The following is a 26,141-nucleotide window of genomic DNA, read 5'->3' on the forward strand; positions in this document are numbered from 1 at the left end:
CTCAACTCCATTAATGAAATGGAAAATTTTCATACGGTGCATTTGTAAACATATAATGAATATATTGGATTCCTCTCAACTCCATTCACGAAATGGGAAATTGTCATACAACAAGGTAATTCTTTTGTTCTTTTTTATCCTTCTATGGTCAAAGTAAATCTACAAAGAAATGCCTGAAAATACACATATTACAAGCCAAAATACATATGAGAACATGGGCCGGTTTTCTCCAATGAAGTAAGAGAAAACACATCTATAGATACCAAAAGGCAGCAAAATATGAAAAACATAGTGTAAAGAACAAAATTCCTAACTGACCATAAACAATAGCTATTACAATTCCCTTTTTAGCTAGCCAAGTGGCTGGGAGAGTTGTTAAACATACTGTGCCACATGAATGCTCTTGAAAGCACCATCTCAAGCTCTTGGTGAGTCCAGTTTTGGGTCGGAAGGTGTTGAAGGAACATCACCAATTCTTGGAAATCAAGCTTCTGAAGCTTATCTGACCACTGAACATAAGGTAACAGCTCATTTTAATCATTTGACATAATCATCACCATCACAAAAGCAAATGCAACATCATCTAGGCAACTACACAGATTTATTTGGATAAAAAGGCATACGGAAATGGCATACAAGTTTTTTTTAAAGACCATATAGAGACGGCCTTTCCCCTCCAAGGATTGGGACAATGGTTTGAGACATTCATCAATTGTTTGCAAAGTTTCAGAAAGTTAATCACATTTACAAGGAAAATTAATGAGCAGCTGATGCTATGGCTAATGTAGGACATGCTGCTAATAATTAACAGTATTAGGATGGCAGTTTTGCTTTCAAAATACAATGGACTTAATGAGAAGCTATCAGTTCTGCTATGTACTAACGTTTATTAATTAATGCATCTTTTCCTACAAGAAAATATTGAAAAAAGATAACGTGTTGCGTGGAATAGGTATAAAAGTGCAACAAGAAATATAGCAATAATAAAGTGGGAACTTTGTGCACCAGGTATGACCTTTTATGACTTATATAATGTCTTAGGCCAGAATATTTGGCAAAAAGACCAATGAAGAACGCTGCTTTTTTTTTTTTTTTTTGATGAACAATGAAGAACGCTGCTAGAATGCCCATAAAAGGTTCACTCGCCTGCCATGACTTAAGAACATCACCAGTTTTATGTGTACCATATGACTTATTTCTAAATGGGGAGTAAATAAAAACCCATCCTGAGGCTGCTGAAACTTGCCATGTTTTTAGTTCTAGAAATGAAACAGAAACTCGCTTTATAAAATAAAATTATTTCCCCTCCCTGGATCAGCATATTACAAGAAACGTACTTTCTAATTGGCAATTAAAAGGTCAGTGTGGTTCTTGGTTTAGCATTCCAAAGTGAAATACATCAATACCAAGTCCAAATGAGGAGCTAATAAAACACCCCAAAAAGTGGCACGCGGATGCTAGATGATGCAAGTGAAGCACAACTTTTTTCCCTATACATACCTACCTATATATTACTCAATATCTATCAGATGGCAGTAAAGAGATGCATCAACATTTACCGACAAAACATTTCTAACCATAAATCTGAGCATGCAACCAAGTAGATCATACCAGCACAAAGCAAGAATGTCCATCTCACCGTTAAAAGAAAACTGGCAAATATGTACACAAGGAAATCTGGCAACGCATCCCCTTCCGCAAGATATGTGTCCCACAGGCGTGTAACAAGATGGAAAGGTATCTAACAAAAAAGAACAAGCCATTAGCTTTGCATAAATAATAAAAACAGTTCATGGCCAAATCTCTGCTCCAAATGTTATTAGCTGCAACTTAAGCAACTTAGAGATTACATATTAGGTTCACATTCTTAACAAAACTTGTGGTATAATAAGATAGAGGAGAATACAGCAATTCCTGACACAAAAATGCATTTGTAGAAGAAAGCAAACCTCGCGTATTAGAAGACAGTTGAACCAGCGGAAAGCAAATTGAAGAAATTCCAGCCCTTGCTCCTCCATGTGTCTTGAAACAGGTTCTAGAGCATTTCAAAAAAGTATTCCAGTCAATAAGACCCAGCATATTATAATTAAAATTTTTGGATGGATATAAATGTTAAACAGGTGAAGAAACAACAAGGATTAGATATAGTAAGGTGATGGAAATTGTGACATGTTACCTGCACTGATTTAACTGGGTAATATATATAAGACAAACATTTTGGTAGTGCATATGGAAGATTCCTCACCAACCACAACACAAAAAAGATCTGGGAAACCCAAGAAAGCTTTTTATTAAAGCAGTTGAAAAGTTCCTTTCCCATTGAAGCCCTTGGAATAACTACAAAAATATGCTCCCCTTTACTTTAGTCAAAATAAAATTCCTAAATATTACAGTTTCTAGAAAAGCATAAATTACCAATAATACAATTTTTACAATAAAATATGTATAGAAAATCTGCAGCTAACGCAGTTAGGTTGGCGTGCTCTATGGGATGGAAGGGTTTTTTTCCCCTGCATTTATAATAGTAACCAGATATTCTTAATTTCATTTTGAATTGTTGAACAAAGGATATTTTAAATGACGATGGACTTGTCTAACTAGGTCTTGGCCTATAGGAGGGTGGTGTGCCGTTTCTAAACATAATTAAGTGCGTTATCAGGTATGACTCTTGTGATCATTCTTGGTTTAATTCATGTATCTCACTAATAATCTAGGTACACGGCATTGGGATCCTTAGTTCACTCAATCCTTTAGGTTGGGAATTAGAGTCAATGAAGAATCCCTTCAATTTTCTGTATTCTAGTTTTCCATTTTGTCAATGAGAGGATCGATTATCTTGGAGTTTGACTGTTTGACATAGAATGAAAAATTTGGAAGTCAATCATCTTGCCTTTAGGAGCTCAATTCAGAAAGTGTTAGCCATTTGGGATGGCATTCGTGAACATATGGAGGAGCAGTTCCATTGTGCCTACTGCGGACAATGTGGTGGGAATTGAAAAATAGAAATTTTTTTTGATAAGTAAAAAAAAAAAATGGTGCTGAATGCCCAATCATGTTATTATACAATTTTTATAAAGATCCTAATATTATTCGATGACTACATAGGGTAGTGTCCCTTCATCTTCTTTTCTACATTTCTTACATCTGTTGAATCTCATATTGTAATTGCATAGGAGTAACTCAATGCACATATTATGTATTCAAACTTAGCTCCTCTTTAAATAAAATTAGTGTTATAATTAATTAAACCATTGTTTATAAGTTATAAAAAAAAGGTTTAATTAACTCAAATATCCATTTTAATCCACAATTTTGTAATTTTTCAAAAACACCAAATTAATCCCAGATATAATCCTACAGCTGAAGATATATCCCCTTGCTGAATCTCAAGACTGAATTTCATGTAGAAGAAAGAAAAATACATCTAAAAAATATAACTATCATCATACTTAATTATACAGAGATATTTCCATACTGGAAACAGATTAAGTACCAATTTAATGTAACTTTGTATACCATAGCATCAAGAAACTGGCTAAGAAACCTTAACTTCATTCAATACTTAGCACATGTCTACAAGTGCCAAAGGCTTCCCCCCCAAGAGATGGAGGGAGAAAGGGAAAAGAGACAGGTTAAACTAGCTGAGGGACACAAGTCCCATAATCTTACTGCAGGTACCATATAGGCATAACCATTAGCTATATTTGTCTACGTATAACCGTGACTGACTATGAAACAAAAATTATGGGGCCGTTTGGTGACGTTGTTTGTATTTTTTGAAAATACTTGTGGGTGAAAAAGTGTATAGAAATACGTGTAATGTTGTTTAAAAACTGAAAAGTGTTGCTTAAACTACCATACCAAACGGCCCCTATATGTTTTGGGCCTATGTCCATTCAACGCTATACACACAACACAGGCAAAGGAAAAAACCAAGCCTAGAATATATGTATAATGGCGTAAAGCAGTTAATATCACACAAAGAAAGGGGCTCTAGATAAAGTGTTACCATCAATCCGCCTGACCAATTCCTTCAACTTAAACACAAGCCTTTGAATTCCCGGTTGAGCAAAAGTGTAATGGTCTTGCATACCATCAAGCAACTTCGATAGACACCAGTAGCAATCAGCCTCTAAGTTAGAGATATTTTCCAGAGACAAATCAGAGATTGACCAGTTATCCGCACCCCCTTCTAAGTATTCTGACAAGAAAACAACTAGAAAGGGTGTAGCCAGGTCATTTATTCCCTGAACATATCCACTTGCAGGATGCCGAATGGCCCTGGAAAGAAATCAGGAAAGATAGTAAAGATATAGATAATTAATTCAATCAAAATATAAGGAAACTATTTCAATGATAACACTTACACAACCCTACACCACATCCCCTTTTTCCCCCTTCTTAAAGTAGTAACTGTGGATATAAAATAATTTCAGCCCAAGGTATGCAAATTAACAAAAATACACAATAACTTATGGATGTGGAATATGGTAATTCCAAAAACTATGGACATAGGATTAAAATTATATGTATTTTGACACATAGGATTAGAACAATAGATTTTCTTTTAATAAATAAAATACTTTATTGAAACAAAAGATAAGGAACCTACCAATCATATCAAATTAGAATCAGAGATTCAGCAATTCATTGAATTCTAAAAAAGATACAAATGGGATAGTGCCTAAGGCATTCATCCAATCATACAATGATCTCAAAAAGGATATTTTGATAACATGATTGAGATGTTCAACACCATCAAAAGTTCTAAAATTCCTTTCTCACCATATGAGTTATGACCAGATGATAAATAAAGGAGCTTCCTTCCAAGCTTTTACACCCTGGTGCCAACAATTCAAGTACCGATTTGGCATAACCCAAGATACTCTAAATAAAGAAAACATTAGAGGCCAAGATCTCTTGTCACAAAGCAAAATGGTATAAGATGTCCACTGTCTCTCCTCTATTCTTACACATACAACACCAACCCAGATCACCATATGACGCTTCCACAGATTACCAATAGTCAAAATCTTGCACAAGGCTGGTGTCCAAGTGAAAAAAGCGATCTTACAAGGCACTCTAGCACCCCAAATGCTTTGCCAAAGAAAGGAATATTCCTTGAACTCCTTAATTCATCATAAGATTTAACATCATATTTTCCATTCTTTTTTAAGGTCAATGGTAATCTGTTCTCACCTTGAGTAGAGGGAAAATTAGAATACAGCAAGTCAAATAAATTCTCCACTAACTTCACTGTCCCCCATTCCCACCAAGTAGAAGGCCATAGAGGCCTTTTTGTCCAACGCCAAAGTAAAATCAGGAAACAAATATTTAAGGCAGGATTTTTGTAATTTTTGTTGGCCCCTCACCTTGATTAAGGCAGGAAACCTACCTCACCTTGATTTTCTTGATTCTTGTAATTTTCGTACTTGATTGTTGACCCCTGTACACTCCTTGTGTACTCGGGTGTCCCTTTTTTATATCAATAAAACTCATTACTTATCAATACATATATATATATATATATATATATATATATATATATATATATATATATATATATATATATAAGGCAGGAATCTCCACAGTCCATGCCATTTGTCATACCAAAGCAGAACCCTAGTGCCATTCCTATTCCCCATGCCAAAAGTAACATTTCTAGAAAAGGAATCCCATCCTTCTCTAATACTCGTCCAAAGACCCATGCAATGAGAACCTCACACCACCTTTGCTGAACATCCCCCCCCCCCCCCCAATCCTTCCCATATTTGATGGATATAACACATCTCCAAAAGTGGACGTAGGACAAGCCAAAACAATGCACATTAAAATTGTTGAAGAACAGAAAATTAAAGATAGAGAACCTAGTGGTTAGGACCAAGGCCTGCTTGAAGTTAGCACCAAGAAACCCTCTAGGAGTTAGCACCTAGGGTTGACTGGAGTTAGTATCATACAATTGGGACATTTTCAATCAAAATAATCCACCACAATAGGAGTACAATACTTTGCTTGTACAGACTTCTAAACTCTAATCTTGACTATCATAGGAAACCCTAATTCTAATAGACTTGGGAAATCCCAATAATTGAATTACAAAAATATCTGACTCTAATAAAATAATAACCTAATTAAATACTAAGGCCTAAAAAAATAAAATACAATTTACTCCAAAATCAAATAAGACTAAATCAAAAATAAAAATTTCTTAAAGCTTCCCACATCACCATCTCTAACCCAAACCTTCATAACTACTTCCTTAAAAGGGCATGGCTGAAAGTATTTAATTTACATATACCCAAACACCCTTCTTCAAAGGACAACACACCACCCCCAGTCCACCAAATGGGACTTGGGAACTGCCCCCGCGCTGTCCCGCAAATAGTGTCTATGTAACTTTTCCAATCGGTTAGCAATATGGATGGGCAGAGCGAATAGAGACGTAAATTTCACAAAATATCTTTTGTTGGCGACCAGAAAAGTGTTGATAAGAGGTGACATTAGTTTCATGTCCATGAATTTTTCTAAATTTAAGAGAGTTCCCTAGAAATAATAGAGAATATACAATGAAAAGGTCATCAAGTCAATGCGTCTTTGCATACTGAACTTGAGCAGGAGATGATGCATGTAGTATATGTTGTTGTTCTGCCATAATTTGAGAACTCTTCACAATATAAATTGAGTTACAGTGCTAGAACAGGAAAGTGGCAAACAATTCATGGCAGCTACTAAGAGAGCTTTGTCATGATGTCACTGCCTATCATCCATATTTACATATTTCATAGGTCAAGACCAGTCATTCAAATCCCATGGAAGATCACCCCTAGACCCAAAAACCATCCTGATCAGCCAATCCACGTCTCTAATTCGTCATAAAGTTTGAGTGGAAAAGAAAACAATCTAGGTAACAAAGATGTTCCATTAAGTGACAACCACGGTGAGAGTTCTTTTGTCAATCACACCCTACCCTGGGAATATATAAAACAAAATATCACGTGACAACAAAAGTTAACAACCATAATTATGCAACAGGCCAGTCCGTACAGTTGAAACTGGGAACTACTCAGAAAACCTACAAAAAGAGACAAATCAGCTGACAGCTGATTCAAGCCTCCAGTCTCCAGAAATCTAATGGTCCTAAAGGCATGGACATGGGATGTTAGCTGCTAATGCTAGGCGGACAGCGATTCATAATCCCTTTATTTTTTATAAAAAAAGGGGTGGGGGGGGGGGGGGGGAGGGACTATCTTTTTGTTTGTACTGTAAACTACTACATACTTTCCCAAACTAGTATTTATTGAACCTAATAAGTCATTTCATTAAACCACTTCAACAAATTCAATGGATTGAATGTTCTGCAGTAAACAATACAGCTACTGGTTTAGACAATTGGATGATTCAAGCTGAGCACAACAGAAAGGGTTGCAGGAAATTTATATTCCACAGAGCACCAAAATGCAGAAAAAATAAAAAAATAAAAAAAATTCAAACACAGGTTGTGCTATGAGCAGATTAAATTCAAAGCAAATCCAGAGAATCCCAGGTGCAAAACCAGCAACAGATACAAAGGTCCAAGTTCAAAAACTCTACCTAGGACTACTGACCCCATCAGTTCTCTCTCCCGCCTCAAACTTCCCAATTTACTTTTGAGTGTGTATATATATTCTGGAACTAAAACGGTATGTTGGTATCAAGAGCAAATACATGAGCTAACAATATATTTTATTAATTTGTTAACAATAGGAAACAAAATATAAATACATGATATTAATACAAATCAAAGAGTTTGATATGATTAAGAGGAAATTTAGCTGAATGTAACTGACAAAGCATTCGGCAGAAGAAATCACAAACAATCGAGTGGTGACTATTCTACCTATATTTGGAAATGTAGCAAAGCAGTAATCCAATTCAAAAGCAAAAATTCTGTCAGAAAATTATTGACTAAATAGTCTAAATTGGTTGATAAATAATTAAGCTTAACCTAGTGCAAACTAGTTTGATATGACTGGTGCATTCATTTCTTCCTTCCTCTCAGATGCACATATTACTTGACATATAAAAGCCACTGGTACAGAAGAATAGGTATCTAACCATGTATAAAGGATGCGCTCCAAGGATTTCTGAACTTGTGGTTCTTGGAAGAAAGAGACATCAGGTACAGTGCGTGGACAATCAACGGCAATCTAACAAGAATGTCATCAGCAATTCATCAAAAATTGGGCAGAAGAGATTTATAATAATCGAGATGAGAATTCAATAGACACAAAAATACCTGGCGAAGCATATTGATCTCATCATCTGATCTTTCTGTATCTGGAATGTCATAATACTGAGAAACACAGTCAAGATACTCAAGGCGCTTCCTTCTTAAAATTCCCTCCTTTCTATCTGAATTAGGTGGTGCATATCCCTGTTGTCAGTTCATTTTAAATTTCAAACAAGCAACAAAATTTATTTCAATAGGAAAATTCAGGGCACAAGCCAGATTAGCTTAGCCTCTGATCTTAGATGTGATTGTCCATCCAATGCATGCACTACAAATGAGACTTTTTGTTCCAAGCAATAATTACATGACAACTTAAACCACATGGATTAAAAAAAGGAACAAAAACACATGTAAAGCTTGTGCAATCAAGTTAGTAATTTCTTCCAACTCAAGACTCAGCCCCATTAGATTAGGTTGGCCTCTGAACTTAAATGTGATGGTCCATCCAATAAATGCACTACAAAGAGCCTTTTTGTGATATAAGACAACTAAAACCACATTGGGTAAAAGGGAGAACAAACAAATACATAAAGCCTGTGAAATTAAGTTGGTAATTTCTTCCTACTCAAGATTCAGTCCCACATAGACAAATAAAAAAAGGCAACACATGCTAAAAGTAAATAAGGTAAACGATAAATCTCAGACTGTAGATTCATTAAAACATTCCAAATCTCACAATGTTTCCCCAATGTTACTCTTAAATGTGCCCACCAGTGTTTGCGTTAATGTGTTTATCAAGCTCACTGTCTCTTGAAAACTTTACTTAAGAAAGTAAATACCTACCAGAAAAAAGAAAGTTCTTATAATAAATTATAGGGTAAAATACTATTTTGATCACTAAACTTTACCAAAAGTTTGTTTTAGGTCCCTAAACTTTAAAAACTTCTTTTAGTAAAGTTTAGGAACCAAGATAGTATTTTACCCTAAATTATATAACAACAACAAAGCCTTAGTCCCAAAACTATGGAGCGAGCTATGGATTCTCAACAGACTAATTGGGGTTGTTTACATATATTCTTTTATACCATTCTATCCAATCAAAAATCATACTCTTAGTCACCCCCTTAATTAACAGGGCCTTTTTTACTGCTAATAGTGGAAAGTTCTTCAAATAAATGATCTTCAACAAAATTAGACAAGGACAGAAGCATGATCAACAAAAGGTACCATCACATAAGAAATAGAGGAGCATTTACTAGCCATATCATAAATTCATAAGGCAAAAACACCTACCAAAAAAAAAAAAAAAAAACTTTATAAGGCAAAAGCAAGGTCTTTTCTTTTTTTGATAAGTAATAAAAATATATTAAAAAGAAGAGGGTTGTCACCTGAGTATACAGGAAGTATACATCAAAGACAAAAACAAATCAAGTGCATAAAGTACAAAAGTCCATGAAATCATGGACTGAAGAAAAAGAACGAAAGCCTAACACTGTAACCCAATCCAAAAGAGTATTAAGGAAGAAGAGTTTAAGATCTGAAACTTATCTCTCTAAATCCTCAAAATGCCGGTTATTCCTCTCCCTCCAAATGCACCACATCAAACAATGGGCATAGCCATTCAAATAGCAGAATTCTGATGCCTCCCAAACTTTCCTTGCCAACAGCTTCACCACTGTTTTCGGCATAACCCAACAAATGCCAAATAGGGTAAACACCATAGACCACAAATCAAAAGCAATAGAGCAATGGATGAGGAGGAGGTCAACTGATTTCCCATTTCTTTTACACATACAACACCAATCCAAAATCAAAATCTACCGTTTTCTAAGATTATCAATAGTCAAAATATTCCCCAAAGCTGCAATCCACACAAAAAAAAGCAACTCTAGAGGGGACTTTAGACTTCCAAACAGTCTTCCAGGGAAAAGACTGATCGAAACTTTTTGTCAGCACCTGATAATAAGAACGAACAGCAAATCCTCTTCCCATAGCAGGTTTCCAACACATCTTATCATCCCCAACTCCTTTCAAAGAAGCTCCATAAATTCTAGACATTAAATTGTAGAAGGATTCCAATTCCCAATCTTCGCTATATCTTCTAAAAGTTAGATCCCAAAAAAGAACAACATTTGGAAACTTCATCAAATCAGCCCCATGGGCCTCCTTATTTCGACTTAAAGAAAAAAGTCTTGGATAGAGCACACACAAAGAAGTGTCACCACACCAAATATCCTGCCAAAATCTAACAATAAACCCGGCCCCAACCTCAAATTGGATGCGACGAACAAAAGATGGCCAACCACGACTAATAGAGTTCCACAAACTCACTCCATGAGGGCCAATCACGGGAAGAGAGCACCAACCTCCCCCTTCACAACCATATTTTGCCCCTATCACTCTCCTCCACAAGGCCTGTCGCTCATTCCCAAATCTCCATAACCATTTTCCAAACAAGGCTTTATTAAAACTTCTCAAACTTCTAATAGCTAAACCTCCAGAATGAAGAGGAGTGCAAACCGTGGCCCATTTCACTAAGTGAGTTTCTTTAACATCCCCCATACCACCCACTTCAGAGAAAATTTCATTGCAGTTGCTCAATATGGTTTGCAACCTCCACAGGGATAGGAAAAGAGAGAGAAAATAAGTTGGAAGATTGGACAAAATACTCTTAATAAGAGTAACTTTACCTCCTTTTGAGAGATACAATTGTTTCCAACTTGCTAACCTCCTCTCCACCTTCTCAACAATTGGATTCTAAATAGATCTATCTCTGACATTAGCACCCAATAGAAGACCTAAATATTTCATTGGAAAAGAGCCTTGCTTGCAACCTAGCACATCCACCATATCTGCTATATTTGGAACCACAGCCACAGGGACCAATTTAGACTTACCCATATTAATTTTCAGCCCAGAAACTACTTCAAACCAAAACAGCACCAGCCAGAGAAACAGAATCTAACCAAGATCAACATCACATAACACCAAGTTATCATCAGCGAAGAGAAGATGGGGTCACCTGCAAAGAGTTTCCTATGGGACCCACCCTAATACTAGACATGAGCCCATCCCTCACTGCCTTATCCAACATTTGACTAAAAGCATTCATAACAATGACAAACAATAAAAGGTAAGGGATCACCTTGTCTTATATCTCTAGAGCTTTCAGAAAAACCACACGGAGTTCCATTAATGAGAATGGAGAATTTAACAATAGAGATGCAAAAGAAAACCCATCTTCTCCATTTTTCATGAAAACCACAACGATCCAACATATAAATGAGAAAGTCCCAATTCACATGATCATATGCCTTCTCCACATCCAGCTTACACAACACCCCAGGAACTCCTGATTTCAGCCTACTATCCAAGCATTCATTGGCTATAAGAACAGAATCTAAGAATTGTCTTCCTTTGACAAAAGCATTTTGAAATTCGTGAACAATATCCCCAAGCACCATTTTCAACCTGTTAGCTAAAACTTTAGCAATAATTTTGTAAACCCCTCCAATTAAACTAATAGGCCGAAAATCCCTTACCTCCACTGTATCAAATTTTTTAGGAATTAAGGAGATGAAAGTAGCATTCAAGCTTTTCTCATGTTGAGCATTATCAAAAAAAAAAAAAAAAAAAAAAACTGAAAAACCTCCAAAAGATCAATTTTGATAATGGCCCAACAAGTCTGAAAAAAATGCCATAGGGAGCATTTAATAGCCAATATTACCCTTTGTGAATTGTCATCTATGTAGCACTAACATGTTCTATGAAATAAGTTTTCATTATCAATCTGATAAATTTTTTTTAAAATCCAATTTGAAAGCTTTCCACTGAAACCAATATCTCTAATTGTACACCAAGAAACATTTGATTATAAGTCTGAAATTTACTTCTAAGACTAAGCAACTTTGAATTACAAGCCCAATATTTCCAGTCATCATGCTTTTTAAAACCTATAGCTAGTATTAGAGAACTCAAACTTACCAAGAGAAGCCTCCACACATCAGGACGCATATAATCTGGTATTCCACTCCAAGCTAACTCACGCAACTTCTCTACAAAATGAAATTCAAAAAGGAAATGTTACAGCTCTCAAATTGTACTTAACATTAAAATTATGGAACTTCTAAATCCCACAAGTGAGAGAGAGGGAAAATTAGAGAGATCCTAACCTCTATTAGAACCAAAATGAAATTTCTACAGGTAATTCGCTCAAAAATCCAAAAAAGAAACATCTGCTTCCCAGAAAATTACAATTTGAAATTTAAGAAATCAAAGTCTACAAAAAAGGAGATGGTGGCAGTGCTATGAGTGCTCTAACACCTGTAAATTGTGCACGGCAACAATAAACTCAAGCTCAAACATAGGCAACTCTACACTTTCAAATGTACAGTAACAAGGATGCCAAAAAGAGTGATGTTAAGATAAAGAGGATGGCACTATCTATTAAGCCAGGATTGTAAATGCCACAGAAACACAATATATCTTGTTTCATGATAAGATAAAATTTGTATTGGTATTGCATACTGTTATCGGACTAAATTATGTTCTTGCTGAATTTGTTATTAGAATAGAAAATCACATTGTGCAAAGGGTTGTGCCTTAGACCTAGGTTATGTGCGCCTGTTATCATTCACAACTACTATCAATGTGATGATTAGAGGGGAAAAAAGTCCTGCAGCTTTTTAACATGTACGCCTGAGGGTAACATGATATGTTTTTACAAAATTGTGAAACCAAGAAGGACAGAAACATCACCATAACACAACAAGAAATCCAAACAATATCCAATAGGCACAACTAATTGGAAGAGAGAAAAGTCGCAAAGTTAAAAAATATATCAAAACGCAGAAAATTTACATGCAATGGTATTTCATCTTAAGACTTAGCATCTCAACAACAGGCAGTCCCTTCATAATCTAAGATATGCACCCCAAAATATTCAACATTAGACATGGGAAGGAGGGAAAGAGAGAGAAGAGAAACTTAAAGTCGCAATACCTAATATGACTGTTGTCCCAGAAAGTGCCTTTGTGAACTTCATAACTCTTGCTGAATCTGTAGCTCTTGCACCCATGGCAGACTTCTGAACTTCTTTAGATGTATTTTCGATCTCTGAGGTTGATGTTTTTAACTTAATGACATTTGTGTTATTATTTGGCTTGCTAGTACTCTGGACTTCTTCCTACATTACGAGTAAAAGTCCAACTTATTAAATTCTCAATAACTAAACTTTTGTCCATCATGTGTTTAAAAATTTTAATTTAAAAAGAAAAAAAGTGCACAAGTATGAGGAAAATGGATGTCACTAGTACCTCCGCTGCCTTGGCCAAGCGATCACTTGAGCCAGCTTCATTGTATGACAGGCTCCTTTCATACTCTGGAGTCCGTTCTTGTACGCTTGATTCATCTAGTGGGCCTGATCTCCTAGTCAGTAATATTTTACCGGGAATACTGCGGCCTTTGAGTAAACTAGATAGGCCAAAAATTCAAGATTAAGAAACAACTAATAGAACAACAAACAAAATCATTGATTCTTTAGAAAAACATTACAACAGTAGAATTGAGATGCTAACAGCTATAGAAATTATCTTCTTATCAGTAATTACTCAAACAACCCATGCATCTTAAACCCATGATCTTACCTTCTACCTAGTTCTTACAATGAAAGGAACAGCTATATGAAGCATTATATGGGTAAAATATCTATATATTGGACACAATCATTCCGCTTATAGATATCAAGTAATAAGCTTTCTTCCAAAACTGACTAACTCCAAACACTTCAACTGATAGAAAATTACATAATCAAAAAATATGAGTCCTGTTCAATGTCTTAGGCAGCCTACTGCAATGTGAATCTAACCAGTTTGAGAACAGAGCGCCTGAAAACAAAATCTAAGAAATAAAAATTAAAAATAAATGGCAGTGATATTGGAGGAAACAAAGACACATTGCATATTTAATTATTTATGTCTAGCACAATGGTAAGTTTTCATAGACACAAAATTAAGCAAGTAACCCACTAGAGAAAGAGGCTTAAAAGTCAATTTCTGCAGCCCCCTCTTGGCATAGATCAGCAAATCCACATTTTTCTTATTAAGTAAAAATGAATTTCCTATTACTAATTCTCAATTCCATTCTATTACCAAGCAAACTTAGGACACCAAAAAATAAGGCATTTAAAAATCCTAATCAAAAAGTTTTCTCACACTTTCTCAGCAACCAGACACAGCAGAAGTTAATGATATCACCCAATCCCAATGCATAGATCCTATCAATTGCAAAACTTTCCTCACTGATCTCTACCAAATACATCAAAATCAACAAGACCCACATAAATTTTCTCAACCATATCACAGAATTTGAGAGATCAAAAGCCATAACTCATAAATTAGAACTAATATCCAAATGGGTTTTCCGAATCCAATCCAAAAGACCCATTTGCAAGTAAAAATCGATAAGTCCTCGAAAACCTTCATTATGAATGTTTTAAGCAAATGGGGTTTTGAAATATGAAGGAAAATTGAACCAAACAAGAGTGAGGAAATTAGAAATGAGAAAATTTGGGCATACCCTTGAACATTCCTGAGGGTCTGGTTGAATCTGGAATCAAGGCTTGTGAGAGTGCTCTCTTTCTTCCTCTGATCTTCTGGGCTGTTATTGTTGTTGTTGTTGGTGTTCCTCATGGTTGTTGCTATGCAAAAACCATGCTCTCTATTTCTGTTTGTGCTTGTATGTATTTATTAGTCCATATTTTAGTTTTCTCTTACGACCAAAGAATAAGAAAGCCTCAACAACATGCGGTAACAATAATCAAAAAAAGCAAATGATGTACTTGACTTTAATAATGATTTCTTTATATGAATTATTGGAAATAATAATTATTGAGAGAAGATGTTTTGTTAAATTAGATATATCTGAATTAACAGTATACTATATAGAGAATGGGGATATTTTAAATGAAGCGAAAAAAGAAGAAAAAAACAATCTTTTTTGTTCTTTCATGTGTTTAGTTTAAATTATTTTTATTGACTTATTTTGCTTAAAAATAGAGTTTTATCCCCAAAAAATATATTTTAAAAAATTATATATAAACATCACGTTTATGTTAAAATTTAAGGAAGATAAAAAGCGTATACAATTTGTGAATAATTCTACTAACTCTATCAAAATTTTATAATCAAAATATATTATATTTGACGTAAAATTATAGAGAGGAATCCTAATACACAAGGGTACAGGCAAAGATCAAGTGTTGATCACATTTCTTGGTGCTCTTCACCTAATGGGGAGTTTGATATAAAGGAGGCTTACAAGCTGGCTTGTGTTGTTCATGATCCCCATTTGTTTGAGCCTTTTATGGGGAATTGGGTGTGGAAAGCTATTACTCTGCCCAAGATCAAGTGTTTCCTATTCCCACTTCTTGCCCTCTGTGTAACGGGGACGTTGAATCAATAATCCACATTTTGCGTGATTGCCCTCTTGCCAAAGATTTCTGGGATTCTTTTCCTTTACCGTGCCACACCGACCTCTTTTATGGTTCTAGTTTAACAGATTGGCTTCGATTAAATTGTACTAAGTATCACTCTTCGGTATCAGGTATATCTTGGAGCATCTTCTTTCCTTTTGGAGTGTGGGGCCTCTGGCTCAGACGCAACAATGTCATCTTTAGAGATTCAGGCCCCCAAAAATCTTTAAAGGTGGAAACTATAGCCAAAGCTGCTGAATTTGCCTTCCTCGGCTTGAATGATAAACTTCAACGCAACTTATCTATCATCCAGGTGCAGTGGCATTCCCCCCCTGACGGTTGGTATAAGTTAAATTCAGATGGTTCTTCATTGGGCAACCCTGGTAAGGCTGGTGGAGGTGGAATCATTCGCAACTCCTGTGGAGAATGGGTTAGTGGCTATGCTAGAGCAATTGGGTGTACTACAAGTGTGGCGGCGGAGTTATGGGCTCTTAGGGATGGGATTAATCTCTGCATTGATTTAAACTTGGAGAATGTCATATTTGAATTTGATGCTAAACTGGTGGTGGATCTGCTTTTGAAAGATGAGAGTAGTCCGAATGGTAATGAAGTTATCATGGCTGACTGTAAGGAAGGTTTGAAGAGGATTCCAAGGGTCAAAATTCAGCACTGCTTTAGGGAAGCTAATAAATGAGCCGACGCGCTTGCTAGAAGAGGCGCGGTTAGTCCTCATGATTTTGTTGTTTTTCAATTTCCTCCAGCTGATGTGGCCTTGCTGGCTAGTCTTGATGCAGCTGGTACATTGTATGAGCGTCTTTGCTCTGATGTTTCTCTTAGTTAGTTTTGCTTAATGTTATTGCCTGATTACCAAAAAAAAAAAAAAGGGTACAGGCAAAGATGGAGTTGTCATGTGAAGATGTGATTATAAATTCATGAACCGTTCTTTGACTCCTATAGTTCTATGTAGAGGTTTAACTAAAATATAAGGTAAGTCCAAAGTTATGGTACATGCTTGAAAAATGAACATCCAAGTTTGCATAATTTAATGGACCAGATTCCAGTTATACCGCTTAACTATATTCTAAATAAGCATCCCCCTAAATGTGATATTTCTTAAATATACATAATATTTTTAAATAAATAAATTAAATAGTCACTCAAAGTTTCACCCAAAAACAAACGTAAGGGTAGGTGTTCCTAATTCTAGAACTCATCCTAGTTGTATGTCTTTATCATTTTTAAACATATACCTTAAGCATGTGATTGTTCAATTTAAAATGAAGGAATCTGGAACATGCATGTGACCAAAATATTAAAATGGAAAAATCAATAAAATATAAGAGCATTCACATTAGGTGTGCTGCTTTTAGCACCCCAAATACCAAAAAGAAGATCTACATCTAGTGAAACATATCTAAAAAATTTTAACAACCCGCTAAGTAAACTACTACCTTTAGTAGTTACTACAGAAACAAGCTAAACATAAACCCAATTTTTTATTAAATTCTCTTTCTCTTTTATGCATAAAGAAAGAGTAAAAAAATAAAGAAATAATATTTAAATGAAGTTGTAAAATACTAGAGTATGAGATGTATAGTGTATTATTAAATATTATGCTAAAATAGATGAAAATAGCTTTTAGGCATGTTAAATGTTAAATTTTTTAGCATATCAAATGTGTTTGTGGGCTTGGTCTTCAATAGGAATTCTTTTTTCTTTTTTTCTATTTTTTTGAGAGGACTATAAGTAGGACTTTTTTTTTCCAAGAAGAAGCAAAAATTAATTCTAAATTGACTACATTAAACTAGGCACTTTACTACTATGCTCAAACTTAAAGACATGAAAGCTAATGGGGATTAACACTAAGTATTACTTGTCCTTGTGTCATCATCAAAAAGCAGCCAAAATTATACCAACTCGTCCATTGATGACTAGGTTATATAACGTAGGGAGTTCTCTATAGACGAGATGATCAACAGACGACTAGTACATGGACGACCAAATTATACTTGGTGAGTTTTGTGGAAAATCCTTCATTAGATTCACATAAGCAAAATACAACACATTGCATGATATGTGAAAGGAATTCCACATACAACACTCCATATAGCCCATTTTTTTTATCAACCGCCAACATTACCCACAATGGTAGTGGATCTAAACAAGTAGACCCATGTCTAACTCTCTATAAAAGGAGTAAATCTTATTTACCCAAGGTAAGTCCAGACCATTTACCATTTTCTTTCCTTGTGTCCTAGAGAGAAAACTGATTTAACCGTTAGAGGGTCTTTGGCTGGGTCACATCAATCACCTTTGATAGTTTTTTTTTTTTTTTTTTTTTTTCCAGGATTGACAGTCATTACAATAGCTTGAAGTATTTTAGCCTACTGATTTTCGTGCTTCATCAATTGGCACTATCTGTGGGATGAGAGAGAGTTTCTATCAACTTTTCTGTTTTCTAAGACAAATAGGCTACATGGTTCGGACTAGGTCAATGGCTACTAGTCTAGGACACCAGGAGAGTGGAAACACCTCTAGTCACCCAAATCATGCACCACCACCCCCCATGACCGTCCAATAACAGTTATAGTCCATGGCGGCAGTAATGGCAAAACTGACGCAACAAAACCAAGAGTTGATTAGAAAAGTTAACGGGCAATGTCAACAACATGGTGGAGAACGAGGCCAAAATTCAATATGTGAAGGTGTTGAGAAAAATGGAGAAAAGGACCAGTCCAAGGGCACTGTCACTCAAAGGGTACCACATTTGGAGAGAGAGATGGACCAGATGAAGTGTGTCATTGAAGAAATGAAGGATTCCATGAGAAGAGTGAACCATGTGGATGATCTCGTTCACATGACAAATTCCCCCTTTGTTGCGTCCATCACCAGTCATCATTTGCCTTCCAAGTTAAAAATGCCAGCCCTTGATTTGTATGACGGGACACATGGCCCTTTTGATCACATTGCCACGTTCAAGATAACCATGCATCTTTAAGGTGTTCCGGATGAAATTATGTGTAGAGTCTTTCCTACAACTTTGAAAGGTCCAGCTATAGTATGGTCTAATAAACTACTACCAAACACCATAACTTCCTTCCAAGAGTTAAGTAAGTTGTTCGTCAACAACTTTGTAGGGGGACAAAAGCCGAAACGTTCCTTGTCCAACTTGTTGAACATAGAGCAAGGAGAAAATGGGAGCTTAAGCACTTTCATTAGCCGTTTTAACAAAGAAGCCTTATTGGTAAACGAGATGGATGACAAAATCCTCTTGGTAGCTTTCTACAATGAAGTCAGTTCAAACTTGTTCATTCATAAGTTGTACGATCAGGAGCCACAGACGATGGTTAAGTTGATACATTCAGCCTAAAGTTTCATGAACGCAGTAGAAGTCATGATTGCCAAGAAGAAAAAGAAAGGGGAAAGGTTAGAAAGTAGTTATGTGTGATGTTCGGAGCAAGGTCCTCGTCCAAAGAAAGCCAAAGTCAGAGAAAAAAAGAGATTGCAATGGCAATAAGGCAGGGTCGTCTTCAGGACGATACTCTAACTATACTCCTCTAAACACTTCACTTGATCAAGTGTTGATGCAAATAAAAGATAATCCATCCTTGAAATGACCAGGAAGAATGAAGGGAGATCCTAGTAAGTGGAATAAAAGCAAGTATTTTTGTTTTCATTGTTACCATGGGCATGATACAAACAAGTGTTATGACTTGAAGCAACAAATTGAAGTTCTCATCAAACAAGGAAAATTGAAAAATTTCCTTGGACGAGATCATAAGGACAAGAAACATCCAATGAAGGGCAAGACAGAGAAACCAGTACGTCCATCGTTTGGAGAAATAAAGATTATTGTAGGGGGCATGTCAACAGGAAGCTTGTCCAGAGCTAGGAAGACTTATCTACGGGAAGTTTAGAATGTTCAGTAATCCAGATGAACACCAATGATGATTAGAGAAGATGAGCCAGCCATTGTTTTCATAAACGAAGACGCTAGACAATTGCACCATCCTCATGATGATGCGATCGTCATCACTTTGGCGATTGCAAATTATACGACTAGAATGGTGTCAATAGATAATGGGAGCTCAGCAGACATCCTTTATTATCTAGCCTTTCAACAAATGAGGATTAATAAGAAACTTCTTCATCCAGTGAATGTACCATTGATCGGGTTTGGAGGAATGAAGGTTTTAGCAATAAGTACAATCTCCCTACCAGTTGTAGTTGGCTCTTATCCACGACAAATCAATAAGGAAGTAAATTTCCTTATTGTGGATTGTTCATCTTCATATAATGTCATCATTAGACGACCAACTCTGAATAGATGGAGAGCTGCAATGTCCACTTACTACTTATCTGTCAAGTTCCCAATAGAGTATGGAATTGGAGAAGTGCAAGGAGATCAGTTAACTGCTAGAGAGTGTTACTTAGCAATACTTGCCATGGATGAGCAGATGTAGACAATGAATATTGAAGAAAGAAGAATGTTGGTTGAACCAATTGAAATATTAGAGGATGTACCATTAGGCGAGTCTAACTCGGAGAAATTTACCAAGATTGGGACGAGTATGGAAGAGAAAACAAAACAAGATCTTGTTGGATTCCTCAAAAGAAGTACAGATGTTTTTGCTTGGAGTTATGAAGACATGCCTGGGATTGACCCAAATGTGATTATTCATTGTTTAAACATATCACCGTCTTACAAGCCTATTTGTCAGAAGAAGAGAGTGTTTGCCCTAAAACGAAATAATGTCATCAAAGAAGAAGTTCAAAAGTTAGTCACCGCAGAATTCATTCACGAAGTCTACTACCTTGATTGACTAGCTAATGTAGTGATGGTTAAGAAGGCTAATAGCAAGTGGAGGATGTGTATAGATTTCACAAATTTAAACAAGGCATGCCCCAGATAGTTATCCTTTTCTACACATTGACCAGTTGGTGGATTCAACAGTTGAACACCAACTGTTGAGTTTTATGGATGCATTTTCAAGGTACAACCAAATCAAGATGGACCAAGAGAAAACATCCTTCATCACAAATCAAAGTTTGTTTTGTTATAAAATTATGCCGTTCGGGTTGAAAAATGCAGGAGCTACCTCCCAGAGGTTGGTCAACTACATGTTTCGTCCACAAATTGGATGAAATGTTGAAGTATATGTGGAAGATATGCTAGTGAAGAGTGAAAAAGGAGACGCAGCATCTAAACGATCTTTAAGAGACCTTTAATACACTTAGGGGATATAAGATGAAGTTGAACCCAAGCAAATTTGCTTTCGAAGTTGCATCAAGGAAATTTCTTCGTTTTATGGTTTCAACAAAGAGGGATTAAGGCAAACCTTGATATGATCCAGGCAATTTTGAACATGGAACTTCCGAAGAATATTAAAGACGTCCAGAACCTCACTAGATGAGTAGCGGCCTTTAACAGGTTTGTTTCAAAAGCCACTAACAAGTGTTTGCCATTTTTCAGAGTATTAAGGAAAGCGTTTGAATGGACAGACAAGTGTCAATAAGCCTTTGAAGACTAGAAGGATGCGAAGCTCATCATTCCTCTTTTGTAGGTGATCAAGACAAGTGTCTTTTTCAACAACATTTGCCTTAAACTCTTAGACGAGGTTCTTCAACTCCTTCACCTTGTCCATAACCTTAGCCGCTACCTCGGCTCTACTCTTATAGTCCACCTACACCTCATGAACTATTGCTTCTAGCCTAATCCTTTCATGTCCATCTCAGTAGCCTGCTTGGACGCCGCCATGAACTTTGACATGGCCTATATGTACAATTGATTGAAAAAGATGATTAGACGAGTAATGTGAAATATGATACGAGACAAAATAATGGCAAATACATAAAAACATGCCTTGAAGAGATCATGAACAGCAAAGTGTTCAAATTCTTTCAAGGACACGTCATAACACACAACAATATCCTCGCCAATCACAGCCTGTTGAAACCTTTCCCAAACAAGATCCTCATTCTCAAGAAGATTCACAGGAGCTCTTCTAGGAGGCTAGGACGAAGTGGTTGCAGCAGGCTTGGACAGAGTGGCTCTAGAAGGGATGGACGAGTCCAAGTCAAGTATTTGGACGGACGGCTGTTGAGAAGAAGTCGGAGGGACAACAGAACCAAGCTTGACAACTCCAAACTTAGACGTACTATGCTTTGCCTTCGTGTGACCTTGATGAATTGGAAGATTTCCCAAGTCAATCATCTTGGACAAAGTCTTCCTCTCGTCTTCAGCAATTGGACAAGGCTGAGATTGGGTCTTTGGTATGGTCTCCTCGTTTGCCAAGCCCTTCCCCTTATTTTCTTTCATAGTTGTTATCCCTACAAAGAAAAGAATGTTAGAGCTTGGTAAAACAAGTAAGGAAAAATTTTCAAGCAAAAAAGCTTACGTCTACACGTAATGAGTTCGTGAGCTAAAGCTTGAGCAAACAGTTCAGGCCAAGCCCCCAAGTGGCAAGATGCTGAAGAGTGACTAAAGAATGGAAGCTTCTGTTAGTGAATAGATGAGCCTGTTGAACGCACTCAAGATAGAATTTGCTTAGAGAAGGTCATCTTATAGTTGTAAAAAAAGGAAAAAAGAAAAAGAAAAAGAAAAAAGGAGTTAGACGAATACAATAAAAGATAGAAGATATTAAGTAGAAAGGAAGCATATCTTCTGGATAAAGGTTCCATATCTCGCCAGTATAGGGAGGAAATGGATCCCTGCCTACCTCGACAAGGTTCCCAGTCCAAAAACCAGAGACAAAGAAGAACTTCGTCTTCCAGTTCCTATCAGACATGAGGAGGGACTTAATCAATCTACAAATAGTACTCCTGGCTGAGAACTGGTAAAAACTTAGGGATTGACTAATTTCGAAAGGTTTGTAGCAATAGAGGAAGTCGTCCACAATAAGGCGAAAATCCCCCTCAAACACTTCCCTCCACAAAATCTGCATAGAATCGATGAGCTTCCATGCATTGGGGTTATGCTAACAAATTCCTAAACCTAATCTAGAGAGTATTTCTCTGGAAAAGGTATTGAGAGGCAACCTAAGTCCCCCCAAAAGGTAGGCCTCATAAATACCTACTCCAAAACGAGGGTCATAACACTAATCGCCACGAACGACTAATCTAGGGTTAAGCTTGTCTGGAATTTGGTACCAACTTCTAAGGGAAGTAAGTCTCCTTTCTTCAGTCTTAGAAAGGACACCTATAGCATAGCTATAGACAGTTTCTACTTTATCTGGGGTGGTGGACGAAGGAGCGTTGGTGGAGGTACCAACATGTGACCCCGAAGCAACCCTCGTCCTTAGCTCCTCTTGAAGAACTTCTAAAGGAACCCCAAGAACTCCGAACATATATTGCTTGTCCGTAGTATTCCCTCCACTACTACCGCTACCATTACTTCTGCTACTATTACTGCTACTAGAACCACTATCACTAGTGCTATTATGATACTCGTCTATCTCCTTATTATCGCTATTGCAAGATGAAGATACTACGATTTCAAACATCTTGAAAAACTAAAGGAAAACCTAAAGACGAGATGGAGAAGATACCTGGCTCTAAACGAAGAAGGCCTAAGGACGCAGGAAGACTTCTAGATGAGGCACTGGACGACAAATGTCAAAGAAGAAAACATTGGAAATGTGAAAGGGTAGGAGAGGAATCTACTATTTATAGGCAACGAAGTTGGTCATAGGAAACGACGCAACCAACCAAAAGAAAACACATGGCGCTTTTCTTAAAGGACGAAATGACATGATTGATAAACCTCAGGATTGCGCCACGTGTCAACAATCAAATACGAATTTCAAAAATTTGAAAATTCAAAATTAAAAAAAAAAATTTGATTGATTGACAAACAACACAAGGACAAGGGGGCAACTGATGGGGATTAACACTAAGTATTACTCGTCCTTGTGTCATCATCCAAAGCGCAGCCAAAATTATACCAACTCATCCATTGATGGCTGGGTTATATAACGTAGGGAGTTCTCTATAGACGAGATGATCTACAAACGACTAGTACATGAACGACCAAATTATACTTGGTGAATTTGTGGAAAATCCTCCATTAGATTCACATAAGTGAAATATGACACGTTGCATAATATGTGGAAGGAATTCCACATACAATGCTCCAAATAGCCCATTTTCTTTATCAACCACCAACATTACCCATGATGGTAGTGGATCCAAACAAGTAGACCCACGTCTAACTCTCTATAAAAAGGAGTAAATCCTATTTACCCAAGGTAAGTTCAGACCATTCACTATTTTCTTTCCTTGTATTCTAAAGAGAAAACTGACTAAACTGCGAAGGGTCCTTGGCCGGGTTACACCTGTCACCTTTGATAGTTCTTTCTTTCTTTTTAGGATTGACAGCTATTACTGTAGCCCAAAGTATTTTAGCCTACTAATTTTCGTGCTTCATTAAAAGCAGAGTAGAAAAACTAAACACAAAAACTTAGGGTATGTTTGGTAAATTGTAATAGGCATTGTAATGTAATAACTATTCCTATGATTTAGCTATTCAGTAGTTTGGTTATATTTTTATTACAATGAATAAGCATTCCTTATGAATAATTATTCTTTAAAATGAGGAATAACTATGCATCTCTAAAAGAATTGTAATAACTGTTCCTTAGTAGGTGTATTAATTTATAAAATTAATACATTTCCAAACAAACAAACTTTCCATATGCACATAACAATTATGAAAATAAAAAATCATAAAAAATTAACTAATCTCTCTTTCAAATTTAAAAAATTTTATCTTTTAGAAAATATAATTATATGAGTAAGATATTTCCTAAAATATATCTTAAGTTTGATTTAAAATACTTTCATTTCATTGTCTCCAAGGTTCTATTATTTTATTGTCACTAAATAATTAAATAGTAATAAGTATTACATTAATTATAACATCCTGTATTCCTTTTAATACCAGTTCTTATTCCTATATAATTACCGTTATAGTCTATCAAATGTGCCCTTAAAGACAGAAAATAAAGAAAAATTCTGAAAACTAATGACAAAAGATTAAAGACAGAAATTAAAAATCCTTAAATTAAAAAATTGAAACTAAATAAAGAGACTCACCCAAATGATTTCACGCTGATACTCTTGGTCCTAGAGAAGAACCACCTTACCAAGTATAGCATGCACAATAATGGAAGAAAAGAAAATTTTAAATAAAATGATAAAAATCATTTTTGAAACGATTGGAAGCACTAGGTATGTCAAATTTTCACTCTCTTAAGCATTTTTATTCACTTTATCTATGAATTTAGAATCAATTTTAGTCAAAAAATTCTTTTGTAGAGATTTATGGTCAACAACTACTTATGCAAGATTATGGGTTCTTAAAAATATTTTGGCCATTTTGTGTCTTTTTTATTAATTCTTGCTCCTTTTAATATTGTCATTAAGGATGAGTGACTTAAGTCATGAGGGTATAAAATGGGGGCACCGGTGTATATGTTGTTCCTTTATTGACTATGCTTAAATACAACAAAGATCATTGCAAGTACAAAATGTGTTATAATGAGGTGGAAATTATCTCTCATGCATTACGACACTAACCATTTGCCATTGATGTGTAGAGAACAAGCGCAATGCAATGCACCACAGCAGCACACAATATTGAGTTTACAATTGTAGTTTTTGAAAACTGCATTCTAGTGATGATCAGTTGGAAAATGTAGTTTTCTACATCACTACATGGATGATATAACAAAGAATAATCAAGGCCCATCGCGTGGGACAGATGATGGCGGCTCTACTGCTTCCAAAAAAGGCTACACAGTATGCTGCGAAGTGTGTGTGTGTATGATATATATATATATATATATATATATATATATATATATATATATATATATATATATATATATATATATATATTGATTTATAGACCTCTGCAGATATGTTACGTACAAAACGTAGCACATTGTGTATGACATGAGCCTTTAGAGTCAGCTTTGATGGAGTGCAATTGATGAAAGGATATAATGCCATGGGTGTGGGTTTCTTGTCCTTGGTGTACTTAGTGAGAAGTTAAAAGAACATATTGACACTAGAATCGCAAAAGCAACATCTTTGATGAAGGTTGTACATTTCGTTAGATACTTGTATGCATCATATATACTAGTTTTGAGCGGGAGAGTACATGATAGAAGCGATGAAATTCTCCACACCATATTTTTATAGGTTGGGGCATCCGCTAGAAAATGCTACGGGGGCAACAAAGCACATCAATAGTGTGTCTTTTAGTTAGGCCAAACGATAAAACAATAGGGCAATGCATACTTTAGCTTTGGACAGTGATTGTCTCAGTGCTCTCCCTATATATGAACTTGGTATACACACTGCGTAAATTAATTATGGGCTTTGTGAAACAATAATTTTCTGGGGACTTCTGCTACCGTTGAGATATGGTTGAAAGAGTATCACTTATTTATACCAAAA

The 26,141-nt window shown here is 36.0% G+C and overlaps 2 protein-coding genes across 3 annotated transcripts; one reads left to right on the forward strand and one right to left on the reverse strand.

Moving 5' to 3' along the window:
• Window positions 1-41: 41 nt before the first annotated feature.
• On the reverse strand, window positions 42-14,981 carry LOC142631086 (GTPase-activating protein gyp1). Of its 2 annotated transcripts, none has more exons than XM_075805159.1 (10): window positions 14,786-14,981; window positions 13,525-13,636; window positions 13,211-13,394; window positions 12,194-12,264; window positions 8,276-8,413; window positions 8,095-8,186; window positions 4,010-4,281; window positions 1,950-2,035; window positions 1,640-1,741; window positions 42-509 (listed from the first exon to the last, which is right to left on the reverse strand). In XM_075805159.1, the coding sequence occupies exons 1-10, from the start codon at window positions 14,896-14,898 to the stop codon at window positions 348-350; spliced, it is 1,332 nt and encodes a 443-aa protein (XP_075661274.1). In that variant the 5' UTR covers window positions 14,899-14,981; the 3' UTR covers window positions 42-347. The 2 variants fall into 2 exon arrangements, with proteins under 2 accessions (XP_075661274.1, XP_075661273.1); XM_075805158.1 differs by having other exon boundaries at window positions 13,525-13,681; window positions 14,786-14,980.
• Window positions 14,982-19,624: 4,643 nt separating this feature from the next.
• On the forward strand, window positions 19,625-20,143 carry LOC142632370 (uncharacterized). The gene has a single exon (XM_075806794.1). The coding sequence runs from the start codon at window positions 19,625-19,627 to the stop codon at window positions 20,141-20,143; it is 519 nt and encodes a 172-aa protein (XP_075662909.1).
• The last annotated feature ends 5,998 nt before the right edge of the window (window positions 20,144-26,141 follow it).

Source organism: Castanea sativa, chromosome 4 (genome assembly GCF_040712315.1).
Source record: "Castanea sativa cultivar Marrone di Chiusa Pesio chromosome 4, ASM4071231v1".
Classification (NCBI taxonomy): Eukaryota; Viridiplantae; Streptophyta; class Magnoliopsida; order Fagales; family Fagaceae; genus Castanea; species Castanea sativa.